This window comes from Thalassophryne amazonica, chromosome 17 (genome assembly GCF_902500255.1).
Source record: "Thalassophryne amazonica chromosome 17, fThaAma1.1, whole genome shotgun sequence".
NCBI lineage: Eukaryota > Metazoa > Chordata > Actinopteri > Batrachoidiformes > Batrachoididae > Thalassophryne > Thalassophryne amazonica.
Genome location: NC_047119.1, coordinates 26,680,858 through 26,700,692, shown reverse-complemented (window position 1 = coordinate 26,700,692; position 19,835 = coordinate 26,680,858). Strand labels below are relative to the sequence as shown.

The 19,835-nt window shown below is 40.7% G+C and overlaps 1 protein-coding gene across 1 annotated transcript in view; it reads right to left on the bottom strand.

The window, feature by feature from the left end:
* Nucleotides 1-264: 264 nt before the first annotated feature.
* The window catches only part of ass1 (argininosuccinate synthase 1), a 45,664-nt gene continuing 26,093 nt past the window's right edge, over nucleotides 265-19,835 (bottom strand). Inside the window, exons 9-15 of the mRNA XM_034191769.1 lie at nucleotides 14,934-15,024; nucleotides 9,488-9,572; nucleotides 9,204-9,268; nucleotides 5,385-5,516; nucleotides 3,739-3,895; nucleotides 505-570; nucleotides 265-423 (exon numbers count right to left, since the gene is read on the bottom strand). Coding sequence (XP_034047660.1) covers nucleotides 375-423; nucleotides 505-570; nucleotides 3,739-3,895; nucleotides 5,385-5,516; nucleotides 9,204-9,268; nucleotides 9,488-9,572; nucleotides 14,934-15,024 — 645 coding nt within the window. The 3' untranslated portion in view covers nucleotides 265-374. The remainder of the gene's footprint in view (nucleotides 424-504; nucleotides 571-3,738; nucleotides 3,896-5,384; nucleotides 5,517-9,203; nucleotides 9,269-9,487; nucleotides 9,573-14,933; nucleotides 15,025-19,835) is intronic.

Sequence of the window (19,835 nt, the reverse complement as noted above, 5' to 3'; positions counted from 1 at the left end):
AATCAAATCTGTGAACAAAGGCAGTAAATAAATAATGCAGGAGGCAGCACAACACCATAACCTTTATTTCTGTAACATACAATTTATAACTTAATTTGAGATGACTCAACTGCTTGATGGAGAGAAAGATTTCAATGATTAAAGGTGGTATTTAGGAAAATATTATCCACAATATTCAACTAGATTACAGTTATATGATTTAGTATTTATGCAGCTACAGATTTGGAACTAGTTTTGTACATCTTGCTAGGTTTGTCTCATACCACAATGGTATAACTGAGGAGAATAAGGCAACAGGCAATCATGAGGCACAGTATGACGGCACGAAGTTCTAACCCTAAAGGAACAGGTGAGAGCTGATGGGCTGCAATACTTTATTTCTTGCCACCAAATGAACCCTGCAAACGGTGATACTCCCGGAGCCTGTGGAGAAGAAGGGCAGATGTTTTAAAAAGATATAGATAGATACAATAACAACTATAATAACATATGAGAAGTGTCAACCTGACAGCGTTGATCTTTATGAATCCAGAGGCATCACATGGGTCGTAGTTTCCTTGCACGTCCATGCTGCATTCAGAATGGAACAAAAAAATGTCAAGTTTGAGTTTGGAAGACAAAATACAAGGAGGACACGACTAAAGTAAAAAGTGGGGAAATCAGGATTTCTTGATAATGAAATAAGTGAAATGTTTGGGATCAGTGCAGTAAACACACAAGACCTGGAGCCTCATCGACTACTCGGATAACTGGATCATTCATGGTGTGCTTTTGGAAGTAATAGTCCAATTGATTTTTCTCAGAATGTTCTACACATTGTTTGTCCTGAATAAAGTGGGGAATCGATAGTGAAGCACGCTCAAATACGCAAGCAGATAGTTACAATCCCTTTTAAATTAATCCATCATATCAACTTCAAGCTTAGTGAAGAGATGACTTTATAATCTGATTCTGCCTTTTACTTTTTATTTATTTTTAATAAAAAAGTAGCGAATCCATCGTGTTTTCATGTGCATCCTCTGTGTTATCTGGGCTGCTTGTTGCCAGTTACCTTTCCTTCTTAGTGTGCGTGCGCTGTGTCATTACAGCAGTTTCTACCTGCAGTGCTTAATATACTCCCTCACTGTGTCCTCTCTTCCCTTCAACACTCCAAACTCCCAGTGTGCAGCTTGCACTCATTCTTCAAAAGCACTTAGCAAAAGAGGAAATTGCCAACAAATGATAGGATAAACACAATAAGAAGAAAGACTGACAACTCAATCAACTCTCAATACAAGGCTCCCTACCTGCTACCTGAACACCATTATTGGGGGGTGGAGTGACATTGTGTGTGCACGTTTTGTACATTTCTCTTAGAAACCCTGCAGTCTAATTGAGAGCGGAGCCAGCAGACAGTGACAAAAGTGACATTTCAGTCTTGGACGTGGTGACGAGGTGCATTACCACTGTGTTAATGACGCCGCTTAGTGTTGCCTGTGGAGAACCAACAAGACGTCAGCAGGGGTTTCATGCCTAATCTGCTCAGTGCATGTGTGTAGTGTCTCAATGTAGCAGCCAGACGGTACACGTGAGACGTTGCTGCCTTTAGGTACGCCAACAACATAAAGCTCTTTTCAGATATGGTGTGTCTATCTTAGCGAGCCTCATTCATCCAGAATGATTTTGAACTGTTATGCAAATACTGCATTATGGCTTTATTCATACATGATTGGACTGTAATGACGGAGCTGCAGGCTGAGAACATAAGCAACGATGTAAAAAAGACAAAACTAGGATTCAATGCGATTTCCAGAACATAATACACACATGTTAAAAACAAACAACTCAAGCTGCTAATTGTTACTATCTAAATGTTATAGCAACTGGACTTCTTGTTCGTCAAGATGTTTTGCAAAAAAAAAAAAAAAAAAAAAAAAAAGGTTTATTTTCTATGTCGAGCCATCCTTCACATCAAATTGTTGGCACCACAGCAACCCCGATTTGAGGATATTCAACAATGCTTCACACCCTGCAGACCAATCAGAAGGGACCATTCTCCTCAGGTTGTCATCAATATTGTTAGGCGTGCTGTGTACTGCTGCAATTCCGCCACACTAATGTGTCATCACAACCCAAAATATGCTTGCATAGGAACAGGCGTGTAGGTGATCTGCGATCGTTTCTTCGTGAATCTTTATAACCGAATACTACAAGCTGTAAACACTGCAGGTACAAGAATAATTAAGAATCAAATTGGGCAGTGCAGTCTTGTTTGAGGGCGAGCGGTGTTGGCTGTCCCCAGACGCGGTCAAATCCCGCAATATCACGTAGGGGTTCAAATGAGACTGCGCTGCCCTATTGACGCACCATCTAAAAAGACGAAGAACTGCTAGACGACTAAATCTATTCCCTCCAGTTTAGCAACAAGATAAATATCTCATAACTCTCCAAATTAAAAAGAAATAATGAAGACAAATTTTCATATCTGGTGAACTTTGATGCACCAGATCGATCGAAAACAGGTGCTGAGTGGACTGATGATGGATCAGGAGTAACTGCAGTTGTCGACAGAGAAAAAAAAAAAAACACAAAACAGGAGTGCTCTGAGAGCATAATATTCCAATTTGGCAAATGCTGTTTGGATACAAGTGCTTGCTACATTCTGATAACATTTCAGGGACTTGTACCAAGTTTCACGAAATTCATCCAAAATATGTGATGGGCTGATCGGAGAATGTAGGAACCAGCTTATGAAACTGGCGGTGTCCAAATTTGTTAATTAAGAGCCATAACTTGGGTAAAATGGGTCCAACTCGAACTATAACAAGGACATCTACCAAGTTTTATGAAACTCCTCCTCACAGGTCAACATAGCCTTGTGGACTGGATTTTATTTTAATTTCACTATGACACAAAAAGAGAGCGAGGGAGATGGTACGCAATGATGCTAATTATTCCGTATTGTTTAACAGTAGTTATGTTTTAAAACTCACTTAATGGCCCACACAACCCTGTGGAGAGGATCATCTACAGGCCACCAAAGTTTTTGTTTCACCCAAACAGCATGCAGCTGTTTCTAGAAACTGAAATTATACACTGTAGGCCCCCTGGAGAAAGCACTGAGCATCATATGATTTTTTTTTTCCTGTCACTCACACAGATTTAAATTTTTGCGTGACAGGGTGCACAGAAAACAGTGAACTTATATTTCCCCGCTTTATTGTCTGCCAAACCAATGCAAAGAACTGAACGACTGTGCGAGATGTGCTTTCTCGTCTCTCCCTTTCTGACCTGCTTAACTACCATGACACTTTCCTCTTAAAAGCCCCAGTGAAGTCATCTCTCTCCACACGCTCAAAACGCCATTAGCAGTGTGACTTTAGGGTACGAGTGAAGTGTGTGTGGCTGAAGTGGAGATGGGGAGCCATATGGAGGGGCTTTATTTTGGTCAGCGCTGAGCCTGCCCAGAGGGCATCAGGGGTCAGCCTCATGAACAAACCCACTGTTAGCACAGCACAGAGGCCACAGTGGGTGGAAGAGGGCTGGGACTGCCCTTCAGGAACTGAGCTTGACACTTCTCTGATGTCTTTGTGAGGCAGGGTCAGTTTAGTATGTTGACGTGGGGATAAAGGAGAACTTGGGCAAACTGACCTAACAACAGACTTCACAGTGAACATGTGGCACAGCCGTGCTATACCCAGAGTAGCAAAACGTCCGCACAGCTGTCAAGTAATGCTTTGGATTCAGTCATCTCCTTACCTGACCAGCTCTTCATTGTACAGAGACATGGGCGACTCTCTTCCCAGGATGTAGACATGACCCTTGAAGACTGAAAGCTGTACTTTGCCCTCAACATTCTCCTGCGATGCGGCTATGCAGTTGCGCACATACGTACACTCGGGACTGTACCAGAAACCTGAAGAGAACAAAGAAAGTTTAAAAAAAAACAAACAAACAAACAACAACAATGTGGGGTGCCCATGATTTCCTTTTTGATCACGAAAAATTTAGTCCCTCTTCTCCTTTTGTTGTGGGTTCATGGTTTTTTCACCAAATTCCCCATCCTGCCAGTTTCTGAGACAGATGGGCGAGGCATGCGACGTATACGCCCCACTCAGCAGGGATGCTCCACTGATCAGAAGCTGACCTCCACCTCGTCTGGCTACACAATCCTCCTTCACTTTTATCGTCTCTGAATTGACAGTGGATGCCGAGCAAGACGATTGCACCCACTTTGGTTTACATTCAACAAGATTTTGTTTAATCTCAATGTTTGAGAGAATCCTATTAACATCTTATTCTCAGAATTGTTAATGATAAATTTTTCGTCTTAATTCACCAAGAATAATTTATCACAGCAGTTATTTGCATCCTACGTGTCAATTTGAGGAGTGACGGCGTATTGTTGACAAAGATTTAAATCTACAGTGGTTTTAATCTCTGCACCTTCTGAAGGCCCTCCTGTCTCTGAGGGTATCGGTGAAGTGGACTAGCAATCTGTCTCTAATGGCACTAAATCCTATTATGTGGATGAAGGTGCACAGGAGAGCAGACCGAGCGAGGAGGTGGATTAGGACACCTGAGTTGTGAAAAGGCTCACGCTCAGGCAGATGCATAGTGAACACAGAGAGATGCAAGTGTATGTGGCTAGCATGGGCAGAAGTTCAGCATTTGTCAGCATGAGAAAACTGACTCAGGCTGAAGCTTATGTGCTTGTTCAGCATAACTAAGAGGGACAGTGGCGAATTGGACAACTGTCTATCAGTTGCCCATGTTTTAAGTCAGCATCACCACAGCGGATCCAGTACAGATCCACATTGGGATGTGGCACAAGGTTTAAGCCAGATGCCCTTCCTGACAACTTCAGTTTTAGCTGGAGAAACACACAGAGCCACTGATCTTCCCAAGATGTCTCCCATCAAAGTACTAACCAGGATGTATTCTGCTTAGCTTCTGAGATCTGATGGGATCCGGTGTACGCCCGAAGAATTGCACAAATAAATACTCTGAGCTTTTGTTCCACTTAACGTATGTGAGTCATGAGGATCACTGCTGAGGTAAGTGTGTCCAGGAGCTTAGGACTTCAACATCATTTGGTCAAACTTTCAGAATCCTGGTGCGTCCAGTGCTACTGTATGACTGTTCCTGTTGGAATAACTGTGCCAAATGAGTGGTTACTTAGAGAGACCCTGACAAGATAGATAAATCGTAAGGTTTTGTTAGCTGCAGTGCTACATCAACATGGTGCTCTTCTTCCAAGCTATGACTCAGCAAACAGGTGTCTCATGTCCGAGCAACTTCACAAATGGACCATGCCATTCAGGTGTTCAAGCATAAAAACGTTACTATAAGGCAATATGGAAAGTCAGAAACTAAAGCAGTACATGTGCCTGGAAGTAACTTACCATTGTAGAGGAGTTCTGAAAACTTGATGCCGAGTCCCTGCTTAATCCTGCGCACTTCCTTATCCATTGTGAAGGTCTCAATGTCCAGATGGGCATGAAGGAGGATGGTTCCTCCAGGGGTTTCATAGATTCCTGATGGGGGGGGGGGAGATAAAAAAAAAAAATCCAGAGTTGGTGTTTTAACATGAACAGAGGTTTTCCACAGTTTGTACAATCTTTCAGTAAGTAATGCAGGTGTACAATGCCTGGCTCACATGTACGGAAAGTTAACATGCCAATAACCAGAGAGGGATGCGCCAATCCAAATGTACATTGGTCAAAGTTCAAGTTTTGAAACATTCTATATTTGGAATGAAAAATAAAACTCAAAAGGTGTGTGCAATCCTGTCTGAATCCATTTAGTACTACATTTAAATAATTTGATAAATAAAACCTTCAACAGTAAACACGAAAAGCAGCCACTCTGAGAAACTTCATTTAAACTCAGAACTACTGACATTATTACGATCGCAGAAACAAATTATATGCATCATTCATTTGAAGACCTACAACCAAAGGGCTCTGTAGCCATCATCTGACTGACAGACAAGCTGTCACAAAGTCAAAAAAAAAAAAAAAACATGGAAGAATCTGTCCCGGGTAAATGACAGGGTAGGAAGCCCCTGCCAGCCCGTAGCCTGGACCAGGGCTCTGCCTACCCTGCAATTTACCCCCTCTGAACTGGAAGGATTGGTGGGAGAGGGGAGGTGAGGAGGTGGATGACAGGAGAAATGAAGCTGCCACTCATACCAGCTAAAACAAAAGGCGGCAGGGAAAATGCCAGATCACAGCAGAAATTGGTGCTTTGTCACTGGTGTATTTGTGAGTTCAAATATTGGGATGGGGTTGGGGGTGGAGGGGTAGCATTTATCCATTCAATATGTGATTCTTCACATCTGTCAAACTGATGGAACGGTAACATTTGTTTCATCCCAGTTATATTTCCAAACTGAATATTTTCTAGCCAATAACGGGTTGCAAGATTTCACAATCTGAAAGTCTTATCTGAGATTTAACACATGAATGTAATTCCATTGCTTCCATTCTTTTAAGCATATGAGCTCAATTCTCTAAGGCCTCAAATACTTCAGCACTGGTTCAGACCTGAAAATAGAGAAGTGCTGATTTTGTGTCGGTATCCTAAAGGAGAGCTTAGCAAAGCTGCTAATTGTCTAAAGCCTCAAAGGGTTGCCACCTGAGTTAGAGCGGCTTGTGGCTTTTAGGTGATCCAGGGCCACAGAGGGCACGTAGGAACACTTCCACTGCCTCGATCAGATAAATACATTTAAATTGCCCATCAACACAACTGGGCTAAAGAGAGCTGACTTTAAAGTGAGGCACAAACAATGAAATGCTATATGGGTAAGCTCAAACAGCAATAGTTTAGTTAAGCTTAAAAAAGCAACACCCCCTGGTAGTTTGAAGGTATAATCATCTATACAGCTACTGCAGGCTACTAACAAAGCCAGCAGCCTGCAGGAGTTGTGAAAAAGAATACAATCTTTATAAATCTTCATGTTCATCTGTTTTTTAGCCAAAATGCACAACACACAAAGGTAACAATTACCACACAAACAATGCGACCTAAAGTTAAATAAGCCCAAGCACTCAATGTTAAATACGTATATGGATGTAGTTCTGTCAGCACTCTGGGCACATTGACTGTTTTCTGAAAGTTGGCAGACACAGACAAATCAGACCACTACCACTGGAAATCATGGTGGTGTGTAGCCAAAGTTTGAGCGAGACACAACCTTACAATTTTTCTTGACCATCGCCATCTTTGATGCAGTCCGAAATGTTTAAGAGAGTGCCTGCAGTGCCACCTAGTGGCTATTTTTCTGGGATAGATTTAAATATGCAAATGGAACCATAAATGAGCCTCAACAGTCACGACTTTGCAAATGCTATACTATATATAAAAAAGAGATTTCATAAACTATTTGGAGTACCAAATTCCAGATGTGTGACAACAGGGACTGACAGAAGGCACCTTGCTCATCAAATGCAGCAATTTCTGGCTGCCTCTGATGCGTACACCTTAGCCATAACCATCAGAAGCGCGTGCAGGTCAGAGGTCTGACAGGACTGCGACAAGTGGGAAATGTTATTGTAGCATATAAGCTGTTGAATGTTTTGCAGTGCAGCAAAAGCATTCTTGACAAACCATTTCTATTGCATCCGCCTCCCTGAACCAAGACAAATAAGTACGACATGTCCCCCGTTCAGTCCCTCCCACCCACAGTCTATTGTGCAAACACACATACCATTACAAAAGACACAAACGTGTACAGTCAATGGCAGTTATTCGACCACTTTGGACACCTTGTGCTCCACCTCTTCTCATTTCTTCAAAGAATGAAAAAGCCTTGATCTTTTGTTCAGCCGAGGGAAGAGAAAAGTGGGCTTCCCATTTTCCAATTTCTACCTGCCAAGTTGCACCACAGCTGCAGTCTGTTGCCGAGTCAATTTGCCAATCATAGTGTCGTATAGGAAAAGGAGCGGGTGTCCAAGACAGCTCACTGCCCCTGTAAGCGCACTGTGGTAGCATGTATCTGAGCTGACAAGAAGCTGCTGAAGTTTTGTGTAACTGCATATGCACGTGTGATCGGCCGCCTATCTCTGGGTATTCAATGGAGCATGTGTACCACCAGTTTCATCACAGCAACTGAAATTTGTGTATGAAAGCAACTTCAGAGTTTGCGACAGCCAGTGGAAAACATTTCTGAGATGAAACCACTTTTACGAGAGTGAAACAGCAGGTACTACAATTTTGACAGCACAAAAGCCACAAATTCTAAAAGAAATGGCTTTGAATGGATGTACAATTAACATACTGAGTATTTCACAGTAAATACACCCATCTCACTACATTTTGAAGGACTGCATGTCAGTTTCACTTTTTACTGACACAAAACGAATTACTGGTAATAAAGCAATCTAGAAGATTTCAAACAGAACACGCATGCACCCCTCTGCTCGCTCAACCTTGCGCAGTCGTACTTCACAGAGAAAGCATTCAAAAGGTTGAATTTACCTCTGCAGTTAGGCAAGGGGCATGAAAACGTGACAGAATAATGAAGACGTCAGAGGAGCTTGATGCTCACACAAGACATCAAGAAATAATTTCAGCAAAAAGGAAAAATTCTGTCCTTTTACACATATCATCTCCCTGATAGAGATGATATGCTGTGCTAACAGGAAGACGGTACAGGGAACCATGGAGGCAGGCAGACATGCAACCACCTGTGCACATTGGTCAAGACTGTGCTGGCAGGCAGCTTGCTGTAGTCTACCCAGACTACCAATTTTGGGATTCCCCATAACCTATCAGGAATAGGATCATATTAAACACCTTTTCAGCAAGACAGAACCTGTCAGAAGACATCTTAAAAACAGACAAGTCAAACCTGCCATTTCTGATAGGATGTGAGGCTCTACACTCACACAGATGTGTGCGATTTTTGAGCCTATTTAACATGCAGCCAAAATAAACATGGAGGGGGTGTGGCATCTTTAAGAAAGACAAATAAGCAAGTACAAAAAAAATTGTATGATTGAATGTTTCATTGGTCACAGTGAGGTGACAAACCAGAGAAACACACAAAGCCGATGTCTGAGCCAGTGGAAGTAGAAAATGGAGTGTGGCCAAGAACACAGCTAGTTCAGAGAGTAGATGAAATCAATGAACAGTGAAAGCAGAGCATGCAGCTCATCTCGGAACAAGCTCACATAAGTGACCAACTAACCAAAAATGTGAGTAAACGTTCTAATCCTTACCCCTAGACTTCATGCCGATGAAACGGTTCTCCACAATGTCGATCCTGCCCACTCCATGCTTTCCTCTAAAAGAAAGAATCGTAGGACCAGAGAGAGCAAACACAACAATCTGGTTTAATTAATCTCAAACCAACAAGAGCAGACACATCAGGTGGTGAACTTCAAAACTCTTGATGAACACAAAAAACAGAGATTTCATACATGCTGCATCTTCAAAAACAAATAAATATTAAAGAAAACAAAATTAAAAAAAAAAAAAAGTCAAGGGCGGGGGGCATACTCACCCAATCTCATTGAGATACTGGAAAAGCTCCAGAGGTTTGTTCTTTGATGTTCCATCCTTCAAATGTGTCACCTTGATAGGCACACCTGAAAGCACAAATGCATAATATCAGTATGCCTGACTTCTCTCTCTAAACAAAGTTTTGCTATGATTGAGACTGAAAGGATGCACCTCATATTGCTAACTGTGTAGATTAATGCCTGGTTCACATGGCAGGATTTTAAAACTATTTGTAGGTTTCCAAAACCTGAGAGACCACACACGTGTAGATTAAAAAAAAAAAAAATCACAGATCTAACAGGTTTGGTCATACAGTGTGTGGTGTTCAGCCACACAGTGAAGTCAACACACCACATAAGACTCAACTCCACATTACATGGAGAAATGTGGTAGGGGTGGGATTTGAACCCGGAACCTTCTGAACTGAAACAAAGCGCATTAACCACTTGGCCACCACAAAAAAAAAAAAAAAAATATATATATATATATATATATATATAACAATGTTAAATGACTCTGTTTCTGAGCTGCACCACACCGTGCAGTTCCAGAGGCAGAAAATAGCAGCTTTGACTATATACATGGCAGTAATGAAACTATAAAACCCTCCTGATACAGTCCACTGTTTTCCAAGAGCAACGATGTGTTCTGCACAGCGAACAGGAGTGAACTGGTTTTAAATAGTGGCAAGGGCTACATGCAACTGTGTGTACACATTAAAAAGCAAACACACGCAGCTGCAAGCAGATCTACAAACATGGAAAAAGGCTGAATATGAGCGCATTTCGGGCATATTTAAATGAAACAATGCTGCAATATGCAGCTCTACAAATACGCCAATGTGAAAGGAGCTTAAGATTAAAAAAGCAACACCCCTGGTAATTTGAAGGTATAATCTTCTATACAGTTACTGCAGGCTGCTAACAAAGCTTGCAGCCTGCAGGAGTTGAACAAAGAATTAAATCTTCATGAGCTCATTTGTCATGTTCACTGGCATGCTAGCACTATTATTAAAACCTAATATTTATCTGATAAATTATTCAGCAATTAAAATAATCAAATTAATCAAATAAGCAGTCTTCAGGAATGCACCAGTTACTTATTAAAAAGTCATGAATGATCAGACAAAAACTAGAGAGCTATGCACAAAATGATACCCTACTAGTTGCCGTTGAACAAATTGCTCAACTTCAGTATTGAAGAGCCCAGCAGGTCTGTTTATACATATAACTAAAAAAATAAATGTAAAAAGACTCAATTCCCCTCTTGAAGATGTCAGACAAGAATTATACATTTATTTCATTCATGCATATATTTTCAAAGTGTGTGTGTTGGACGAATAATAAAGGTTTGAATTAATAGGAAAAAGCAAAATGGACAGCTGTTTTGGTGGCTGAGAAAAAAACTCCATTTGATACAACACAGCTAGTGAAATAAAAAAAAATTAATAGTACAACTGAGAATATTATTTTGATAATTCATCAATTATTTCCTTGATTAATCAATTTGCTTTCAGAAATTTGCAAAAATAAATACTGATCAATATTTTCCATAGGCCAAGATGATGCATTCAAATGTCTCATTTCGCACACAACCCAGAAAAATATGTAGAACTAACATCAGCTAGGTGGTTTCTTTGTTCTTCACGAACACAGAACCACATGATTCAGTCCAGTCAATGAGTTAAATAATCCACTGACATGCGAATCTACAATTACAGACCTTTGGCAATCTACAATGCTGTGAAATGTCTTTTCAGAAACAAAAAATTTCAAATGCCGACAAGTGCTCATTGTCTCTGCAGTGGAAATTGACAGTAAGAGACAAGTTAAAACCTTCACAACACGAGGCGGTGAGAAGGGATAATAAATTCCCAAGACCAGCTCATTTTAAAGCTGTGAAATCATGGGCAGGCCTTTACCTAATTCAATTACACATGCAGCTTTGTTACCCATATTCTCTCCAGCGAGCGTTTTTGCGCCACTCAGTGCTTTTGTGTTCACGCGCATGTTCGAGAAAGAGCTGCAGACCGATCAGTGATCTTGCTGTCGCAGTGTTTCTAATGTATGCTTTACATAAAAAACACTTGCGCTCTCTTCACATGCTTCCCCTCAAAAGGCTCTTAAACTAAGTTCACATCAATCAATGTCATAAACCTGTTCATTCATGGCCTTCAATAAGCAACAAGGGCCAAAGGTGGAGGAAAACAGTCATGAGTGAAAAGGAGAATGAGTGTGCGTTAAGGAGGCAACACATCCTTTTCAGGCCTTTAAAAACAATCACCCCTCTTTCCACAGCATATATGTGCAGATGCAAGTCTAGGACTTTGAAGAGAAGTTTAAAAAGTTTGGACATGATGGACACTCAGAGGACTTTAATCATGTCTTTAGTTCCTTTTTACACTGCGGGAATGTTGCTGGCTCCACACCTCCCACTGCAGGAGGGGGTAGTGTTGAAGGTGCATGAGACCAAAGTGTCTTAATAATTAGATTAAAAGTTCACATTAACCGAGTGTCTGGACGTGGGAGTGTAGAAGATGGCTTTTCGTCCCTGTGTGCCGCCCTGCCACTCTCCATCATACAGGGTCTATCATTCAAAGAGGGGTCCTTTTCTCCCCGTGATCCCTTTCTTCAGGTTCTTTTTTTGCAGCCTAACAGTGCAAACAATGAGTGCAGACACAGTTGTAGGAAAAATTACTGCCTTACATTTTTCCTCTGTCTTTTTCCTCTCCACGTCTTTAGCATGACAGGAGGGAGGGCTGAAATTTTTTTTTTTTTTTTTTTTTTTTTAAGAGGACAGGAATGGGGAGGTTGACGGGGGGTTAAAAAAAAGGTTCCTGTGGTTAAATATTCTTTTTTAATCAGTGAGAAAACTTTGGTGAGAAAGGCAGGGATGAAAAGGTGGGAGGGGAATGAAATAAAACATTCTTGTGCTGATCTAGTGCTCAGAGGGAGGAGCAGGCTCAGGCCTTTGTGTGAACAACTAAAACAGCTTTTGTCATTCGGCGCTCAATAAAGGCAGAGAATATGTGTGAAAACTGAGCACAGGCCTGCAAAGAACCTGCAAAACCAGGCTAGGCTTCACTACACAACAGTTTTACAAAACCACAACTCATCTCCTGCTGAACAGATGCCAACCTAGTTGTCTTATAGTTAAACATTTTCTATGGGAAACTGGTAAAGTGAAACCAGAAAACCCAGTTCAATGCAAATACAGCTCAACTAACATTTTTTTTTTTAAATTATAAATTAATATGTGCATTACTTTACAAGTAAAAGAAAGTCATCTACAAAACATCACACTGTGATAATGAGGAAACTCAATGACTAAGAGAATATGTTATTTGTTACTCCATGAACGTGCATTAGATCATAACTGGATATGATTGTTGACGGATGACCCACAGTACACGTAGTACAACGTGGAATGAGAAGGTGGAACTGTATCCATAAATGTGTAGTGGTAGCATGACCAGAGAAATCAAATTTGGGTCTACATAGTGATGCACCTTTCAGTGACCACGCATATTCCCAATTTAACTGATCTCATTACACCCATGTGATAAGAGGATCTAATGTACCTCAGCGGTCTTGTCAGTGCTCTGCTGTCCTTCAGATTCAACGACTAACAGAGGGTGTAGGAACATCTGTGACACTCGCCCCAGGCCTGGATGTTTCCCATTTTGTCTTAGCAACAACATGTGACACTTTCTACTGTTCAGTAAAGCCCCGGAGGCAAAGCTTCTGATGAGCATTTCTCTCATGCCTCAGGGCTCAGTGTATTAGTTGGACTTAATGCTTCCGGCCAGTGTTTGCCCTGGGGCCAGACATGACAGCTTTGGAAGCAATGCTTTTAGGGGTTAGGGATAAGTCTGGGTGGTCAGGAATGGTGATAAACCATAGTCGGGTCAGCGTGGGAGCTGTAGTAGTCCTGGAGCAATAGCCAGCCATCAATGTTAAGTAACAAAGTGTGAACAGGCCCTTCCTGATGCATTACAGCAGTTCAGAGCCAAAATAATTCAGAAGATGCAAACTGAATTTCCTCCTGTGTGTCCATGAAATGCACGATAAACCGCAAAACTGATCATTTTAACTTGTGATGAGTTATTGATTTCAGAATGCAAGCCTTGAAGTTGGTGGTGTTCAAGTAAAAACGCAAACTCTGGTATTTCCATCCTGTGCTTTTCGTTTTCAGGTTTCCTCATTTAAAACAGGCACATTCATTGAATTTTGAAGAAAGGTTAGCATTTTTAAACACTTAACTCATACAAACAAAAGCAGTACACCCCCCCTTACGTGCACAGTGGACGTTGGGTTATGTTGTCATAGCTGCGTCTGTGTGCATGGACACATTGTAAATGAAAATGTCAACTTATTACACAGGCTGTTACACACTTGATACTTGCACTATAGGTATAGGTGGGTAGAATATTAGCAAATTAAATTTTAGAGATGCTTTGTGCACATATTTACATATAAGGGTGATGTGATTTTTTTTATATTCTAATAACCATTTCTGCTGAACAGAAACAATACACTTCTAAAGTGTGGAAACCATGACTTAAAATAATATATACAAATATACCAACTAGGTTGCCAATTTGCATAAATACTGTCAATAGCCACAACTGAAAAATGCTTCATAACGGACTTCATCATGACAGTTTATGTATACTGTGTTGACACCAATGGGTACCAATACTCGATTTCAGGGATGCACAAGGACTTGTTACGGTCTCAGCCCGTATTTACTTAGCTGTGAACAGATGTGGGGGAAAGAAAGAAAGAAAGAAAGAAAGAAAGAAAGAAAGAAAGAAAGAAAGAAAGAAAGAAAGAAAGAAAGAAAGAAAGAAAGAAAGAAAGAAAAAAAAAAAATCGGTCACCTAAAGCTTTCTGAAGCAAGGCAGGTTTTGGGGAATTTTTGCTGTGTGCAGTAATCAGAGCAAAAAAATAAAAAATAAAAAATAAATAAAAATATAAATTAACATTACACAAAACAGGTTTCTCTATAATTCAATTCACAAGTTGGATTTGAATTCATAGTTGGTTGACATTCAAAATCTGCTAGTGATTTTTTCCAGCCCTTTCCCCCCCCTCAACCGCTGCTCTTTTGACACTTAAATTTAATGTTAAACACCAACTAACAGCCGCTACTCAGACCAGATCGATGCCAAACGCACGCTGCATGTTGGAACTTTGAAAGAATGAAGTGGAATTCAATTTTGACAAATACATATTTAAAAGGATGCCTAAAAACTTGCAGGATTGTTCAAGTTCACACAGTTTGTTAGTTTCGTAATAAAACATAAATATGAAGTAATATATTTTCATTTAACTTAAATTAGTTCAAATAAATGATTTATGTATGTGCATATATGTTTCTCAATACAGATGATAATTAAGTCTAAGAAGGGAAAAATAATAATAAAATCAAATAGTGAGACAGACCCTTTTTGAACTCTATCTCCAGCTGATCAGGGACATTTGGAGCATCTGCTGGGCTCTTGGTCATCAGGTACAGGTCAGGAGGTGCATGGTTCTGAAAAACAAATTCACACTCTCACTCTCTCCATTTCATAAGCTTTATTCACTTTGATGTATAACAGGGACCTTCTGAGACCTCATCAGAGTACATGTAGCACCACACACAGAGACTATTGTGCAAGGTGGGTAACATAAGAAAAGAGAGGATGATGCGTGAAAAAGGAGAAACATTAAAACACCATCAGGAGAAAGAGAGAGAAAAAAAAATAAAATCAATGCTCCACTTTTCTCCTCTATTTGGTTTCATTTTCTCTTCATGGTTCTTCGCCACAGGGAAGGTGGGTGGGAGCAGGAATCAGTGTGAGTGGAGAAAGAAAAGGCAAAAGAAAGAAATCACTTCCCAACTGCAGCAAACACTTGTCAACACTCCTGATACTATGACAGGACCCATCTAAGCAACATTAAGTCCTAAGTAACATTCTGCCTGTCTGTAAAAGTCTGTCACGTCTGTGCTTCACCTCCAATATGCCAGTTTTCCAGCTGTGACTTTCTGAGTGACATTTCCTTCACTTTTTATTTTCAAATGAAGATTTTTGTTGTTGCCTAAGTGAACATCAGACAACAAATATGTCGACAAATCCACTGAAGTTGTCATAGGTGACAGACATTTGTGCTTCTTCCAGATGGTGGGAGCTGGCAGTGATTTCAAAAAGTCATAGTTGAAACCTAAAAGAGTGCAGTAACCCGACGTGTCTGCCCAGCAATGTGGCCCCACTACAATTACACAGCATTAGGACAAGATGATGGCCAATGTCTCCCGAACTGAGGCAAATTGCAGGGGGACTATGCAAAATAACTACCGAGTGCATTTAAATGGAAAGCTTTACCAGACACTAAATCATCATGCAATAACTAATCGGTATCCGCTCGCCGCCTGTCAGTGAAGAGAAAACGAGCAACGCAATCACTTTCCTTCCTTTTAACTAAACACCTAAATTGACTGGGAAGTGACTGCCTCCCTCTTTATTTTCTGCCTCAGTGCCCTGAAAGATGCCAAATGAGAGCAAGCAGAGAAGGGCGAAATGACTAACCTAAAAAGCCTTTTGATGCATACTCTTCAAGGGGGAAATACGGACTGAATTTTAAATACTGGTGATGGAGAGTAAAGCTTTTCTGGTGAGCTGTATGCTAGTTGCAAGCTAATAGAGTATGCAAATTAAAGCCAATAGCGCCAAAGGCATTTGTGCAGAGCAAGTTTTTACACAAACACCTAATATGAAAATAGCTTCAAGATATATTTCATCAAGAAAATTTAATGGGGTATTTTAATGATTTTTACATACACATGCTTATGAACTTTTTATTTGTTCATTAATTAACAGTTCAATTTTCTGGATAAGGAAACAGATTTAAATGTAATAATGTGCAAAGCAATTTTATTAAAGTCATCTCAGAATTAAAACAATGGTGGTGGTAGTAGTAACACTAGTATACAAACATACACACACACACACACGTATATAGGTACTTTTGATAGTTTTCTCAAAATATGCATCTCCCCCATTAAAAAGCAGTTGTCATTGTAACTTCTATGTATTACGGTCTCGCGCGTTTTTAAATTCAGTTTTATTATTTTTGCTGTCATTTCACTAACTGCCTTTTGTCCGGTTAAAACAAATATATATGCCAAGTGAGCACATTTTTCCCCAACTTAAACTTAAACTTAAACTTTCTCAACTTAAAACAAATGTATGAAAACAGATTCATATGGAGAAACCTAAAGGCAGCTAGCTACAAAAAGAAAAAAGAAAGAAAGAGCGAGGAGGGGGGAAAATAAACCCCGAAAGTTATGAAACAGGCTTGCTTCCAGTGTGCAGAGATCAATGCATTTCAATTGTAACCCCCTGCAGGTGGACCTGTCCCAAAGCCGTGGCCTGAAAGAGTGGAAAAGGTAGAAATAGAGAAGGTGGGGGGGCAGAGGTATTGGTAGGAAATGGGGCGTGAAGTGCACCATCGTGTAGCACAGAGCAGCTCCTTTGGCAGTCTTTGCTCCTGACATATTGTTGTGCTAAACGTGGCCTATATAGCAAAGGAGGAGACTGATGCATGAACTTAAAGCAAGTAAATTTCTATCTTTCCACATATTAGTTGCCTCATTGGTTTTCAATCAAACCCAACGGGGCTAAAAGAAGCAGAGGTGGCAGGGGGTGTGAGCGGGAGACAAGGTGTAAGAGAAGACGATGGCCCAAACAAGGGAAAGGGGAGGCAGAAAAAAAAAAAAAAGAAAAAAAAAAAAAAAGACACCTTTAACACAATGGATTATAAATGATTTTTAAAATCATTACATTTCAAAACTTCTTAAAAATGGAAACATGGTAAATTGAGAAAAGATTACATTATACATATGATCCCCTATACAGCCATTTAGTCTCAACACTCACGATGTTTTTGTTAATGCAAGTCAGTCAGCTGAACAACACACAGAACTACAGTCATACCAAGACAGACATGAACATCGCTCGCTAACTATTACAGGTTAAATCAGTCAGACGTCAGGGCAGCAAGAGCGCAGCACAAAGCCTGACCTCTCTGCTTCAAAGCACGCACACACCTACGAGCCCATTTCCTTTCCCCGCAGGCAGTCCTCAGTCCATCCATCTTTCCAGTTGGCCATGCGATCAGAAGAAAACAAGTTTTCATTTCCTCTAGGTGAGCGGAGGCTGGCGTTATGCTCTTTTACTCTTGGTCAACAAGAGCAGTGGCCCACATCAAAGCACAGACTCTAGCCAAGGGAAGTCCTTTGACACAAGCTATAATTAAGACTGAAGTGATGTTTTAATGAGTCAGGACGAGTGTCATACTGCCTCAGGGTGAGCACTGACTGCTTGTGTGAAGGGACACACACACGGTGTTGAGACATCAGATATTTGCCATCACACTATTAATTAGTTGTGAAGACAGGTTCATATCTCTTCCCCCAATCTTTGGTACTATCAAATATGTGATCAGCTAATGACAAACTGTGGTTCCATTTTGGGAATAGCACTGATTGTTTTTTTTAAACAGTAGAACAGATAAAACTGAGTTAACTAAACCCACAGGTTTTCCCACTCTGTGTGGGCATCTTACTTAATTTTATCACTGTGTACATACATGAGTTTTCAAGCATATGAAGACAAGCGTTACAAAATGTGTGACATACAAATGTTTAGATTTTGTTTCCCTAAATATTTACATCTCACTAAAAGAAAAGAAAAAAATATTTTCTGTCATAGTTTACGGGATACTTTTTCCTCACTGTATTTAACACAAAGAAAATTCCCTCAGATGTACTTTAAGTTGAAAATACAGTTTAAAATTACATTAAAAATGATAAAACCTCAGACAATTGTGTATGCCAGTGTTAGATGTATTATGCTGGTTAAAACTTGTTAACCTCACTGTGGGAGAATTTTTTTTTGGGGGGAAGATAAAAAGTCACTACGTCTTTGTGCCACAGGTCAAGATGCTTTGGGGTTATCAGGAAGGATATAGTGTTAATGACAGCGTAACCTGAACTCTGGACGGACCCTTATCTAGTCAAGAACATATGAGCAACCATTTGGACATTTCTTAATCTACGTTGAGCAGACAGAGGCCATTGTGCCACAGGTGGAAGTGAATAGCGGAGGTCGGGCCCTCAGCCTTTAGGGTTGTAACTAGAGCAGAGAGAAAGATGGACAGAGAGGGGACACGCTTGGAACACGATGACCTCTCTTAAATGACCTTCCACTTCAATAAGAATCAGTCATACTACTTTCAACAATTGGGCAAGAACGTTATCGTTACACTGAAGTTAGGTTAATTCCATTTCAACTCATTTGATTTGATTTAGAATTTACATCTGGCACTGGCTAGAGGTTAACAAAGGCACCATTACGAGTTGCAGACAAAAGTACACACAGACATGTAATTTTCACCAACTGCACATATTCTAATTTGCCAAGTGTGTTTTAAGTAAATATCCATAAAGTTGTATCAAAATAATAGTTGCAAGGTAGATTTACTTCTATCTTCCTGTCAGATTTCCATATTTCAGTGTACCCGTGATTATGCGGACCTGCTCAGGATGGGGCTGAGGTGAACCCCATCACGGGTACACTGAAAGCAAAAGTCTATAACTGCTTTATTATATGGTAAACAAGAAAATTGGGAGTTTGTCACGTGTGATTGCGTCAGACAAGCTTGAACCCTTGTGCGCATGCGTGAGTTTTTCCACGCCTGTCGGTTGCGTCATTCGCCTGTGAGTAGGCTTTGAGTGAGGAGTGGTCCAGCCCCCTCGTCGTCGTTTCATTGCCAGGAAATGGCGGAATAATTTGGGCTTTTTTCCCATCAGAATTTTTTCAGAAACTGTTAGAGACTGGCAGCTGGAAACCATTAGAAAAATTTATCTGGCTTTCAGTGAAAATGTTACAGGCTTGGTAGAGAATAAGGAGTGTTACTGTCGCTTTAAGGACAGCCCGTTTTGGTCTCACAGGACGACTTTGAGATGGCGTTCAGACAGCTGTCGGTGGTTTTTCCATCGAGTGATTATCCGAGAAATTGTGGATGTGCCTGGACATGCCAGAACATGTCCAGGCACATCCACAATTTCTCGGATAATCACTCGATGGAAAAACCACCGACAGCTGTCTGAACGCCATCTCAAAGCCGTCCTGTGAGACCAAAACAGAGGTGGTTTTGTTTCGCTCCAGTAGCGAATCCATCATGACGTGCGAAGCCTCCGCTCGGCTTTCCATGACAAAATCTCTTGTTAAAAGTGAAATCTGCCGGAAAATGGTTGATGTCCAGCTCTTGTGATAACCAGAGAAAGTGCACACGACGGTC